The following is a 14,974-nucleotide window of genomic DNA, read 5'->3' on the forward strand; positions in this document are numbered from 1 at the left end:
GAGAAAGGAGAGGAGGAAGAGAAAGAAAGGGAAGAGAGAAGGAGAGACCAAACTATCTGGGTTATATAGGGAGGAGCCTCTGGAGGAAGGAAAACTCAGGCCTTGGGCTGGAAAGTTCATTATTGGGGTAGAGTATGCCAGTTAGGGACTCCAGGATGCTGGGAGACCCTGGAGGCCAGGTCTACGTTAGTATGTGAAATAGGTACCTTAGTCTCTTGTCCCAGGGTATAAAACCAAACATCAAGCTGTGTGTGTGTGTGTGTGTGTGTGTGTGTGTGTGTGTGTGTGTGTGAATGCATATACATACAAGTATATATGATTTTAGGTAAAAATTATAAACTAGCATGATTCCTTGAGACTTTATCAAACAACTTCAGTGCTATTTGACCCTTCTTCAGCTTCCTTCTCCAATTAGAGGGTCTTTTCCATGTTTCCCAATTAGGTCTTTTAATTTTGCCAAGGTAAAGGGTTAAATAATACAGCCTTTAGATGTGTTTATAATACAGAGAGGCTCTATGCCTGACTTACGAACTTTGCAAAATACAGCATAAGGTACTGTTTTCTTCAAGTATTACATTTCTGAGTGGTGTGCATGGCTTATGACCCAAATGACCGATGTTTCGTGCTGACCCATTTTGTTTCAGGCATTGCATTTTATCCACAGAAGTGCAGCCTCCATGCAGCAGTTGAGAAGTATTGTTATTCATGCACACCATTGCCTTTTATCTTAGGGACATTAGGCAACTCTAAACAGAATATCAGTGCTTGGAGCTAGTAGGGCTGTATCTTATCTTCTGTCTTGCTCATAAAGTAAGGAAGGTGAAATTTCAGTGTTGTCGTAAAAGAATGCCTGTTGTTTTAGAAAGCCTTCCTTTTGGTTGCTTTTATAGGTGGCTCCAGATTGGACCCTGCTGGCTCCTTTGTCCCCACCAATACCAAGCAAGCTTTGTCCAACATGCTTCAGAGACGCTCAGGCGCCATGTTGCAGCCACCCTCCCTTCATGCAGTCACGTCTCAGCAGCAGCTGCTACAGATGAAGCTTCTGCAGCAGCAGCAGCAGCAACAGCAGCAGCAGCAGCAGCGGCTTCTCAGGCAGGCCCAGACTCGACCTTTCCAACAGGTTTGTTTAGAACCAGCCTTGGCATCCTCCTTATGTGGTCCCCTCCTCTAGCTAGGAATGAGTTTGGGGTGTGGTGCGTAATTGCTACGTGCATATCTCTGTCCATGTGTGGTCAGAGGGATATGTCCTTTATACAGGTTTATGAATATTCTTCCTCTTTTGTATTTTATTGTTACTTTTGAGAGGAAGCCCAAAGTGCTAAGGGTGCTCAATCATTGAGATATCGGCCTCTTCCTTTGATGTGACCCTCCCAGCCGCCATTCTATATTATAATTACTACAGTGTTTTATATTCATTTTATCACTTCTTATATGCATATCCTCACATGTATTTCTTTGATTTAGTGCCTCTGTCATGATGTTTTTCTCCTTTATTGTATTAAGCATTCATTCAACAAGGTGTCTATCAGACAATAAGTAGCTTATAAACAGTGGTCCATATATGGAATTTGTGTATGTGTGTCAAATGCTGGAGATGGTACCTAGAGCCTCGTACATGATAGGTAAACACTTTACCCTTACAGGATATGCCTAGTGCATGAATATTGAGTGTAGCTTGTGCTTGTTGGCTTAGGTTTGTTTTGTTGGTGTTTTGAGCCAGTATGTAGCTCCAGCTGACCTGGAACTTACTATGTAAGCCAGGCTGGCTTAAGATTCAGAGATCCTCCTGCCTCTGCCTCCTTAGTACTGGGATTAAGAGAGTGCCTTACCATGTGCCCCGCTTTTGGGTTTAAATTTTTGATTGATTTTCTGATTTTTGTGCCCTGCAATTCACTGTTCCCTCTAGACAGTGTTTCTGTGGGAAACACAGTAGCAAGAATGACCCGTGCCTACCTTGACATAGACACACGAAACCTGTAGCTCTGTACAAGTACAGTGGAGGACGACAAGAGTACAGTAGGATGGCAGCTGCTTCTTGCAGTGTCTGAATGTCTTCTCTGTTTTCCAATTTCACTGTTCTGATAATAAAAGCCAACAGAGCACTTACTATGCTGAACCAGCCATGCAGACTTGAAATGTGTTAGTTCTTTAGATCCCACACAACCCCGTAAGGAGTGAGTACCTCTGTGACCTTAAATGTGTCAGCCAGCCTACAGGTGTCCTGCTCGAAGCAGAACAAGAAAACTTTACAATAACCCAGATTCCAGGACTTTTGTCTTAGCCAAGTCCTGCCTTCCCATACCGGCTCCTGTCTAACCAAGCATGTCTCCATTGCCACCTGGTGACAGGAAGATGAGGTGAAGAGATTCCTTATGCACGCTTAAAAGTTGTCTTTTTAAAACTGCTCTGGAAACTGACCTGTGTGAAGATGTTAAGCAGAAGTTAGCATGTGCTTGTTTTTCTCTGACTCTACCAATACTTAAACTCTTTAGAAATGAGGTAAAATGAGCAGAGTCACTCAGTACACACAACTGATGAGAACTTGCGTAAAATGCTTTTAAAAAATTACCAATTTTGCTTAAATAAGCAACACGTTTGGAATCACTTAAACCCTCATTGAGGTTTTAGCTGTTCTTTCTTGGAGAGTAAGCAGACACACTTGCTCTTGTTTCAAATTCTTTTATTAAAAAAATTATATATTTATTTTATGTGCACTGGTGTTTTGACTGCATGTATGTCTGTGTGAGGGTGTCAGATCCCTGGAACAGGAGCTACAGACAGTTGTGAGCTGCCATGTGGGTGCTAGGAATTGAACCAGGATCTTCTGGAAGAGCAGCCAGTGCTCTTAACCACTGAGTCATCTCTCCAGCCCATCCTGCTTCAAATTTGCTTGCTCTTTTATCATAACTTCGAACATCTCTTAATTGTAGCTCACTTTCAAACCATAGTTGCTACTGAAAGTGGTTCTGAGCTCTGGAGGAAAGGTCACTGGCATACAGGTAACCATGGCAACTAAGGAGTTGATGAGACAGCATAGTCAAAGGCATTGCACAGGCCTTCCTCCTAGCACTCAAACAGACCTCAGTGACTTTTGTCTCCTGCAGAGTTATGCAGATTAAATGCACTGGAGCTGATGGACCATCTGTGTTTTCATACTAATTCTTCTAGGCCAGCGCTTTGGTTTTGTTTTGTTTTCTTCTTCATCCCAATTGTTGTATCCTTCGTGGTCCTAAATGTCTTCTTTGGATACTAAGTCAGTTTTATAGCATCAGCCTGTTCCTCACATTCTCCCCAACTAAAAACAGCTTTAAAATTCCTAGTGCTTGCCTAACAGATAAGTCTTTTATATCACTTTTCTTCATGGGTTGGCTACTGGAGGAGGATATGAACTCGCCCAGGCCTTGGCGTAACAGCGTAGGCAAGTGCTTTACCACTAAGCTAAATCTCCAACCCCTCTCAGAAGAAAGAGAAATGCATAGTTATACAGCCATCTTGGTAGGAACCCTTCAGAATAAACAAACAAGGTACACGTGGACTGTTGGAATGGTGCTGAGATGCTCTGTGGGATGGTGAGCTTCTCTGTTCTCTCTTCATAGGTAGTTGTCTTAGATGCTGTTCTATTGCCATAAAGACACACCATGACCACAACAGCTCTCGTAAAGGAAAGCATTGAACTGGGGCTGGCTTACAGGTTCAGAGGTCTAGTGCATTATCAGCCTAGTAGGCAGCATGGTGCTGGGAAAGGAGCCAAGAGTTCTACAGCTGGACCTTCAGGCAGTAGGAAGAGAGCCACTGTGTCTGCCCTGGGCTTCTGAAACCCCAAAGACTTACCCCAGTGACACACTTCCTCAAACAAAGCTGTATCTCTATTTCAGCAATATTTCCTAATCTCCCTCAGGTACCAACACTCCCTAATGACAAGCTATTCAAATATATGAACCTGTGGGCACCATTTCTATTTGAACCACCCACAGTAATATTTGTTATTAATATATCTGGAATGTAGCTAAATATAGTGTTGTGGAGGGGAAAATAATCGCCTTTTGATAATTATTTGAAATCTAGAGCAATGGTAGAATTGTATGAAATATAAGTCATATTGATAACTTGGTACAGTGGTAGGGTTAAATGCCTGACACGAGAGGCTTTTTAAAAGATTTATTTATTTTTTATGTATACAGTGTTCTGCCTGTGTGCATGCCTGCAGGCCAGAAGAGACCACCAGTTCCCTTTATAGATGGTTGTGAGCCACCATGTAGTTGCAGGGAATTGAACTCAGGACCTTTGGAAGAACAGCCAGTTGCTCTAAACTTCTGAGCCATCTCTCCAGCCCACAGTAGGCTTTTTAAAGTACTATTCATTTAATGGTACAATAACAGACGTTGATTCTAACTTGGAAGGAATACTTTCTTGGGTTAAAGGCCCATACACACAGCTACACAAGAGCTAGTAATATTTTTGGTTTGGATCTGGGTCCCCCAACAAGGTTTTTTTCACTACTTGCAGATAACAATATGGAGATATAATGTGACTCCTTTATAATCCTCTCTGGCAAGAAACCTGTTTCCTAGGTGTAGATATATTGAGAACCCTTTTATAGCTAGTCTTGGAATTTTACCAGATACTTCGAGGCTCTACTGTGGCTACGTCTGCTGCCTTGCATATTGGCTTATCTTATAAGGTTAGGCATTGGGCCGAAGAGTCTCTTTTACCATCCCCTTACCTTCATGCATGCATGATGTAAGGAGCCATTCATTCTCAGGCATCTAGAGCCTCCCACTAGGCTTACCCTCAGCAGTGTGATTTCCACCCACACAATCCCGACTTAGCTGTCTGAGTGCTTCTGGAATGACCTCTGTTGTGGCCATTTTGAAACCTAAATGCACAGAAGAAGACATAAGTGTTGAGGTCTGTCAGCACCTCAGGCCTTACAGAGTGTTTGTAGCCTCTTTCTAGCTAACAAAGAGATGATTTATGCAGAATCCTGCCCTTTGCCTGACACAAGGCTACATCATGAATAACTTTCTAGTCCCCCTATAGGCCAGATAGGAGCTTCAGTCAGCCATGCAATTTTCTGTTACAGGCGCTAATCCAATTCAAGAGAAAAGAAGGACCAAGTCTACGATTATCCAGATTAAAAGCAAACTGTATTTGGCTGCACTCTAGATTGACCATCCAGCTGTTTTCTTCTCAGTCAGGGTTTTCAAGAGCAGCCCTCCACTGGCCTCTTGAAGTTCTTATTAGAGGGGTAAGGTGTTCATAGATGGTAGAAGGGTTTCATTGTTAAAAGCATACAATGGAAAGGGCTAAACAAAGGCAAGGATATGCCTCAAGTGAATGGGGGTGGTTTCAAGTAGCCACAAGCCACAAATGCAATGGGAGACATCAGTGAATAGGGATTACAGGCAGTTTATATCAGACCAGGAACTTACTCTTGATTGCAAGTCGGAGCTTTAATTAGCCAAGGACACAGGACAAACAGATTTATCTTTTAGCTAGATTTTAACACTATGCAAACTGTTTTAGCTGTAAACAGAACTCTTACACTGTAAGGTATGTTCTGTTTTGGTCTGACATCAAGCTGTAAGGTATTTATTCAGGCTTTGGTCTCACAGAGAGAACCGTTTATTTCTTTTCGAATGTCTGAAGCTGCTGTCTTGGTATCTAACTACTTGATGAGATGCTGATAGTTGTAACTGAATATCCCTTGCAGTAATAACCCCTGTTGACGTGAGCAAAGGTGGTTTGGCAAAGGAACCTCTTTTCATTCCTCCCCATTTCTGGCTTTATCAAGAAAGTGATTGACCCTTGTTATTGCACACTGCCTCTTTTTAAAGAAGAGATTCAATATTTGCTACACACTAGCTCTGTGCATCAATTTCATCCTAATACCAGGCTAGTGTGATTATGAAACTCATGATTTGACATAGACAGCAATCCAGGTGACTATGGCTGCCTCAAAGATGTTAGATACTATGCTTATCTTACTGTTTTATTAGCCTCATGCTAACACCTTACTTATTGGAGATTCCTAGCCCACAGAAATACCCTTTTCCTTAACAGTGGATGAAAACATGTCAGCTGTGTTTCTGATTTGATTACATTAATTATCTTTAATAAGACTGCCACATTTGCTCTGTGGCAACAGTGGAATGGATTAAATAGGAGCAGTTTTATTTGATTTTCTGATAGTCATTTTACTTTCCTAGAGCAGTACATATTTATTATCTAAATTTTGTCATATAAACCTAGATGGGCTCATTCTAGCCTCCATGTTAGATGTATTACATTTTTTCGCATACCCTATGAGAAACATCTTAAAATATGGAATTTCTATTATAATAATGCAGAGTACTGATTGGATTATTTTCCACTACCTGTTTCTTATATTTAGTATTTCCCTCTAGCAGCAAAAACTTTCTTCTACCACTATGATGTTAATCATTTTAGGAAGGGATTTACCAAAGTAATCTTTAGTTTTGAATCAAGAAAAAAATGTATGTCTCAATATGTGGTGTTAATGCTTTCCTGATTTTCTTCAGTGTATAAAGCCACTTTTGCCCTTGTTTGTAAGAGTGAAGCCAGACCATTTATATTATGAATACAAGGATGTTTGACAAAAGATATTTGGCTTAAATTTATTGAAATGAATTTGGCAGAAAGCAGTTAATCATAGGCTACTGGTGTTAGGAAATATAATACGGCAAGATTTGGTGCGTACGAACTTCACTGGTGGAGGCAGAAGAGTAAGGACCTGGGAAAGGATAGAGGCAGACAAGTGGACATGAAAGCAGACAGATAGACAGATGGAGAGAGAGAGAGAGAGAGAGAGAGAGAGAGAGAGAGAGAGAGAGAGAGAGAGAGAGAGGAAGAAGAAGAAGAAGAAGAAGAAGAAGAAGAAGAAGAAGAAGAAGAAGAAGAAGAAGAAGAAGAAGAAGAAGGAAGAAGAAGAAGAAGGAGGAGGAGGAAGAGGAGGAGGAGGAGGAGTAGAAGGAGGAGGAGAAGGAGGAGGAGGAGGAGGAGGAGGAAAGAAAAGAGAAGAGAGAAGAAGAGAAGAGAAGAGAAGAGAAGAGAAGAGAAGAGAAGAGAAGAGAAGAGAAGAGAAGAGATATTGATTGATTGAGAGACAGTGCACCATGCGGCAGAGAGAGGAGGCAGAGAAGACACCCATGCAGAGATGGCATGCAGAGAGGGGGGACAGAGTCGTGGCTGGGGTGGTTGGCGACATTTTTATCTGGGGCACAAACCTCACAGTGCCAGAGGCAGGATGATGTAAGCGTATGCTAGGTCCCTGAGAGCAGGCCAGTGGAATTCCCTATATACTGAGAACTAATCATCCCTTCTATGAGCACAAAGAGAAGAATGTTGACAGAAAATAGAGAAGCCTGGCCATTGCAAACATTATAAAGAGTTTGTAAGCAAATTTAGTTATAATCATGGAGGTAGGTAGTTGAAGAAAGTAAAGAAGGCAGAATCAGAGTCTCCCAGAATTGGTAAATGCTTGACAAAAGTCAATCTGTGACTTTACACATACACAGCTTACGGAGTTCTGTGGCCATTCAAATTGCATACTAACCCATGACTTGGTGATTGATCTCATAACTTAGCCATAGGTTTTATCATTTTGGAATCTAGTGTCTTTTTTTCTCTCTCTCTCCCATTCTATCTTTGGTTTTATATTTAAAGACTACAGACAAAAGAAAAGAAGTATCCTGTTCTTTCCTCATGGTGATTTATTAAATAACAATGTTCCACCATCATGGCTTTTTCTTATGCTTATTTTGTTGAAGGCTAAACTTTATGAATGTGACTGGAGATCTTGTATTTCCTCTCATCTCCTTCCCTTTCTGTTGAAATAATTATTTTAAAATGGCTGCTGGTCAAGCCGACTATCTAAGCTGTGTCAGCTCTGCCTAGCTCAGCCGCCATGTTCTGCAGCTAGAGGCCACATGTGCGCTGCAGCTAGAAATGGCCAGCCAGAAACACCAGCTCTGCCACCCACAAGATGCCAGTGTGGGAGATGGCTTTGCCAGTCTTCCAAGCTCTCTCCACAAGGTTGGGCTGAGCCCAGATCATCCCACCATCCATGTGGGCCCAGTAGGAATGAGACTTAGATTATCTAAAGGCTTTATATATTTGGTAATGCTCAATAACAGAATGCCCACACAATTAGAGGTGTAACCCAATACCTAACCTAGATATATCAACTACCTTTGACTGCTAGAGACAGGAGCACTTCCATGTTCCCCTTTCTCTCTCATGCTCTCTCTCCTAGCTCCTCCTCTTCCTTCTCCTCTTCCTCTCCTTACTCTTCCCACCTTAGCTCCTCCCAACTTGCAGGGAAGATTCCCCCCTGCACCTTTCTGTTAAGGGGCAATTGCTACCATGAAATGTTTGGTGCTTTTACTGCATAGCTTGACTCCATCAATGTGATTATTGTCCTGGATTACTCTACAGGTCTGACCGAGTATATAAATAATGTCACACGTGTATTTTACTGTCTTATAAGTTATTATTTTTGTTGCTAATTTTTGAGTTGCCTTATATTTTTCCTGATGATACAAAATTTAGGCATTTTTAAATTACTTTGTCATTCATGTTTTCTGTTGGATAACTGTCCAGAACACGTGAACTGATTTTATTTTAAATGTTTTTGGTTTTTTTGTTGTTGTTGTTGTTGTTAAACTTAGTCAAAAGAGTCTTACTGAAGAATTCTTGAAATTTTGTATTTACCTTTAATGTTTTTACTCAGTGTCACTTAGGAATATTTCTGTACAGTCATGAACTCAGGAAGAGGAAGCAACTGAACCAGTACAGAATACGTCAACCCTTCTATGATGTCCTTTGGTAGAAGACATGTGTGTGGAATTTGGGTTTTACTTATTAATATATTGTGTTTCTGCTGAATGGTGACATTGGCATAAAAAGTTGATCTGTGTCAAGATCTAGCCTAGGGGAAAATGAACATAGCTTATTTTTTAATGGGAGAGGGCAAAAGATTGGGCTCGTGTGCAAAGGAACGAAACATTGTTATGAAGCTGGCTGTTGGAACTGAGCAAATGTACTGATTTATGCACTGGTGCCTAAAATGATAAGGATTGATAATTTTTGCTTGGAAATTCCTCTTGTGCATCACTATCTTTAGTAAAGCTAAGCTCTAGTGTTCTTTCTTGTACCTGACTCTAGAACTCAGGAGGCTCGAGAAAGCTTGACTATCTTCGTCACTATTGTCTCTTAGAACACAGGTCTAAAATGATTAAGCAAGGAAATTCACCTGGGAGTTAGTTGCCTATTTCTAAATTAGGTTTTGTCAGTCTGTAAACAATGATGGTATTGTAAATTTATATTTGTTGTTTACTGTAGCTGACTGAAAACATGATCAGCCTAATACTGTACTTCCTGGGCTTGGAACTAATTGATTACATCCAGTAATCTATGACCTGCTGACTGTTTTATTTCCTATCTTTTCTGTTTACTGTTACCCAGATGGTCTGAGTTCTGTTGTTGGGTCTAGTCTGGCCCTGAGTTGTTTACAGTGAATGGGGTTCCTAAATCCTTTAGTCACAGCAAATATCTGGATATTACAACCCCCATTTAACTCTCAGGATATATTGTTTTACCATAAAAGTATCCCCATATGGTTTATCAGTGCCCTAGTCATTTGGCCCAAATTAATGAAAAAAATTTGTCGGGCCCAGGTTTTGACTTCCTAAATATTTTTTTAATGTGACTTTTCATATGGAGTTTGACTACATGAATAACAGGATTTAAAATCTCATCTATATTTTGTGCCATTGTCTTGCTGTCCCTGTTCTGTAGGACTTTTGCGACCCTGCTTCTACCTTTCAGGAAGACTTTGACAGCATAATGGCAACACCTTCTGTCTGTCTTTTTCTTCATTCTTTTACAGCATTACCCTTTGGTTGTCAAAATAAAATGCGGGCTTTACTCCTATAATGGTTAATAACTATAGTCTTCATTTCATCACTACTCAGTTTGTGTTTGCGTGCACCGACCACGCCCAGTTTAATGAGATTTCTTTCTGAGACTTTCCCCCTTTGCTGACCTCATGATCCTTATCATGTATTGGTTTGTGTGCTGTAGTGCTGTAGAAATCCTGAGCACTTGCAGGAGTAGAGACAGTAGGTGTAACTCCACCCCAGTCCTAGTTTTGAATCTTTCTATTCTTGATATCTTGCTTCTCCCTGTGGTGATTTACATATTCATAGAGGAATGTGTGGCTTGATTTGTCAGCTCATGCAAGAGAGTGGACCTTATGGTTATGCAGTAACTGTGTTACCATGTCCACTCAGTACTTGTTCCCATATTCCTAACAAAATGCATCATCTCTGTTTTCTTTCCAGGATGGAAAATATATTTTGTTGTTGTTTTGGTTTGGTTTCTGAGCATAGTTTTTGAGAATACATGTTTGAAGACCTCTTTTGCCTTGCCTGAGCTAGCCAAGAACTGGTGTTCTGAATTAAATTACTATTAGGTTTCTGTATCAGGTAGCCAACCTACAGTAAGTCCATTAAATGTTAGAAGAGAGTCAATACGTGTAAGAGCATAAGTCAACTTGTTTTATGGCATTTTGATAGTGATATTTTATACTGCTGCAATTCCTTTATTTGCATATTCCAACTTTGAAAATATTTGGGTTATTACATGCTTGCTGCGTAGGAAGTTCCTCTAATAGATGTTTTGGTAAAGCAGAGTTTGGAAGTGCTTCTGAACTCTTAATTTTTCTTAAAGTTTTATGCTTATAAGGAATCAAACATGTAAGGATTTTTATTCATTAAAAGCCAGAAGGAAACATTATTATTGTCATGTTGCTAATGTTGTATGAATGAATATAATTGGCGTGGATCATTTGCCAATCATTCAACTCAGTTTTTTTTTGGGGGGGGGGGAAGGTATTGCAATATACAAAATATTTTTTTTAAGTCAAAAGAGTTTCTTTGTTTTTTTTATATTCATCCAAACAAATAGAAAATTTTATCTTTTCTCTTCTCCTGTTTTTGATTACTCCCCTATTTTATGAATTTGATGACTATATTCAAATAGGTATGCCCACCATGTCCAGGCATGTTAATAGACAATGTTGTAGACAAGGTGCATATTTGCGGTTTGTTTACTTTGGAGTGAATTTGGCAGTTTTAGCAGTTAGTGGTGGTATCAGTTAATCTTAGTCAAGTTATATTGCAAGTGAAGGCTTTCTAAAACAGTACATGTGTGTATTTGTCACTAGAGCCTTCTCTGGGTCAATTTTCTGTGGTCAATATAGGTGAGCCTGCTATGATGACCATAGCTTTTGCTTTATATAATACATGGTTACTTTGTAACTTCCAAACGAGTCATAAGTAAAACTGTTTTTGCTATGGAATTCATTACAGTACTGGCTTATGTTATAGCTATTGGTAGCAACAGTAGTAATATTATCAGAAAATGCTTTTTATTATGATAAAATATGTATAACATGACATTTTGCCACTTGAATTATTTAAAAAAATTTCTTTTATTTTTCTTTCATTGAAAATAGGTTTTTTCATACAATGTATTCTGATTATGGCTTCCCTTCCTCTGACTCCTCTAACATTCTTCTACCCCTCCCATCTGAATCCACACCCTTTCTGTTTCATTTTAGGAAACAAACCAGAATAGGACAAAATAACAGACAAAAGATAAAGCACAAGAAACACACATCTTTGTACACACAGGAATCCCCTTAAAACCAAAACCTGGAAGCCATAATATATACACAGTGGACCTCTAAAGTTAAAGAAGAATGCCCCACAAAACATTTGAAACAAAGCCCCTCCAAAGACGTCACTGAGCTCATTTTGTGTTGGCCAACTATTGCTAGGCAGGGCAACACAACAAAACCCTGACCTGAAAAACTAAGCCAAACCAAACCAAACAGGGGTAGTTTTTTTTGTTTGTTTGTTTGTTTTTGTTTTGTTTTGTTTTGTTTGTTTGTTTGTTTGTTTGTTTGTTTTTCCAGTGAGATTCCTTCAGAGAGAACAAGTTTTCATCTGTGAGTTGTTACCTTGGAGATAGGGTCTGGGTAAGGTATGGAGATTTATGTCCACTTCTCTTACCAGCTGGGACCACAATTAGCATGGACCCGTGTAGGTCCTGTGTATGCTGTCTCTATGAGTTCTTATGTGTACAGTCCTGCTGTGTCGAGAAGGCCTGTTTCTCTGGTGCCTTCCATCTTCCCTACCTCTTACAGTCTTTCTATTCCCTCTTCTGTGGGGTTCCTTGAGACCTAAGGGCAAGGACTTGATGGACACATCCAGTTTTGTGAAGAGAAACCAGTATCATTGGCAATGGGCCTGAGTTGTATGGGAGTTCCCTTTAGATAAAAACTCAATTAGGTGTGAACTAGTTCTGGTACTGGGACTTCATTTGGTAATGAGGTGTGTCTAATTGGTTCTCTTCCTCCACAATTATTTGGCAATCTCATATAGATCATGTTCTTATATCTGTGTATTTTATGAAGATTCTACTCTATTAGGTCCCCTTCAAATAGTCCTTTTAGCTCTTTAATATGTCCCTCCCCATATCTCCTTCCTCACCGCCTCTCCCCTCTCCTTATTTGATCCTCCACTTTCCCTCTACCTGACCCTGTTTACCTATAATTATCTTTTTATTCTTTTTCCTAGACAGATCCTTCCCTACACCCTAGTCCCCTACTCTATACTTAAACCTCTGTGGTTCTATGGATTATAGCCTTCTTATTGAAGGCCTGACACCTAACATCCACATATACTTGAGAAAATACCATATTAATCTTTTGGGTTCAGGGTTACCTCATTCTGGATTTTTTTTTCTAGCTATATTCATTTAGTGACAAATTTTTGGATTTCAGAATTTTTTTGTTACGTTTGATTTGGTTTTTGTTTTGCTTTGTGTTTTTTGTCTATTGTCACTTTTTTTTACAGCAAAATAATGTTGCATTCTGTAGATATATGACATTTTTCTTTATTCATTCATCAGTTGGTGGGAATCTAAGCTGAGTTCAATTTCTGTTTATTACAAATATAGGATCGATGAGCATAGTTGAGAAAGTGACTGGGTACTAGGGTGCAGAGTCCTTCAGATCCTTGGTTCTTAGTCCTTTGAACCAAAAGTAGTACAGCTAGATCTTGAGATAGATCTTCTTTGCAGCTTTCTGAAGTAACTGTGCTTCCAATTTCCATAGTAACTGTACAGGTTTCCACTTCCACCAGCAATGAATGAGCGTTCCCCTTATGACATGTCTTCAACACATGGCTGTCATTAGTTTTACTGATCTTAGCCATTTTGACTGCCATAGATGGTTTGATTTGCATTTCCTTGATGACTAAGGATGTTGGACATGTCTTTTTTTAAGTGTTTCTCTGCAATTTGCATTCATCTTTTGATAACTGTATTTAGATTTGTACTCTGCTTCTTAATTGGGTTGATATATATATATATATATATATATATATATATATATATATATCTCAAACACCAACTTTGTGTGCTACAACAATGATGCATAGTTAGCAGCAGTCTGATGGTCACGCAAGGCTGTCTCCTCACTGTTTCCTGAGAAGTTACTCCACACTGTAATTTGTATGCACGTTTCCTTAGCCTTTTTTCTATAAACAAAACATAAGTCCCTCATGTTTCATTACATCTCACTTTCTAGAAACTCCTAAAGAAGCTGTAATGGTTGAACACTCTTCCCATCCTTCATAGGAATCATTCCCTCTCTTACTGCTTTATTTTTAAATTGAAAATAAGTATCTGAGGGAAAAAAGACTCAGTTTGAAACCCATGCCTCCAGCAAGGGGAAGTTTCAGTGAATCGTCTAGACATAACCAAGGCCATGCTTGTTTCTGCCTTAGCAAGCATTTATTATTCAGCAGGGCTCATTGCAAAGGACTCTTAACTCCAGGGTTCTATCTCTAGCCCCAGATAGGAGGTTTTCAGTATTTTTAAATAGATGGTACTGAAAATTGAGGCAATTAGAAAGGACTTGGTAAATTAGTTTGTGCTAAGCTAAAATCCCAGCTTTACTCTGGATTTTTAAACTTTAGTTTTCCTCAACAGGCATTATGGTTCTCTTACTATTTGACAGGTACAGTGCTGGGAATTGATTAAAAATAAATGTTATGAAGCTTATAGTATTTTCTGGAAATAAAACTTACTCATAGTGGCCAAATATGGTGGTTATTGTTATTTGTCAACCTGACACATACTAGAATCACTGGGAGATGAACCTCTGGGCGCTGTGGGGGAATTATCTTGATTATGTTAATTGAGATGGGAAGACCAACTGTAATTGTGGATGGGGCCATTCCCTGGGCTGGGACTCTGAACTATGAGGTTCTGGTCTCTGTGATGGTGGAGAAAGTGTGCTGCACCTACATTCATCACTCTGTTCCCCTAAGTGGATATAATGTGGACCAGATGCTTCAAGAACTGAGAGTTGTCCACCATAGTGGACTTTATCTGGAACTCTGAACCAAACATCAAGCCTGTCTCCCTTAAGTTTCTTTTATCAGGATTTTTTCTTTTATTTTGTCAGGGTAATTGTGGAAACGGAGAAAGATGTTCCACTTTGTTGGCTGTGTTCTCACTGTGTTCATGTGGTCCTGGCCCTCTGGGATTCAGGTGATCCATATTCTAGGCTTAGTTCAGGTTAGTCCAGGTAAAGCAATTCCTACTAGGTTATCATCTTTACTAAGTCTCCATCTGTAACTTCTTAGCTGGCTTTGTAGATCTTGCTGACAAGGAACCGCCAAAGATGTCACTGAGTTGATATTCTGTTGGCCATCTACTAATTTTAGTGGGGAGGTCAGAAGACCCGTGCATTTGATGTATAATACAGGTGGTTTCAGTATCTCATTACAACTACAAAGAGAATTTTTCTTCAAATCTGTTACAGGGTTATTATAACTCACTATAATCCTTAAAGAATAAGCTCCCATGAATGTTTAAG

The 14,974-nt window shown here is 39.7% G+C and overlaps 1 protein-coding gene across 14 annotated transcripts in view; it reads left to right on the forward strand.

The window, feature by feature from the left end:
- The window catches only part of Med12l (mediator complex subunit 12L), a 290,187-nt gene that overhangs the window by 252,619 nt on the left and 22,594 nt on the right, over positions 1 to 14,974 (forward strand). For all 14 annotated transcript variants that reach the window (XM_076932420.1, XM_076932432.1, XM_076932433.1 and 11 more), the window contains one exon: positions 891 to 1,120. In XM_076932420.1, the coding sequence (XP_076788535.1) occupies positions 891 to 1,120 (230 nt within the window). The remainder of the gene's footprint in view (positions 1 to 890; positions 1,121 to 14,974) is intronic.

Source organism: Arvicanthis niloticus, chromosome 4 (assembly GCF_011762505.2).
Source record: "Arvicanthis niloticus isolate mArvNil1 chromosome 4, mArvNil1.pat.X, whole genome shotgun sequence".
Classification (NCBI taxonomy): Eukaryota; Metazoa; Chordata; class Mammalia; order Rodentia; family Muridae; genus Arvicanthis; species Arvicanthis niloticus.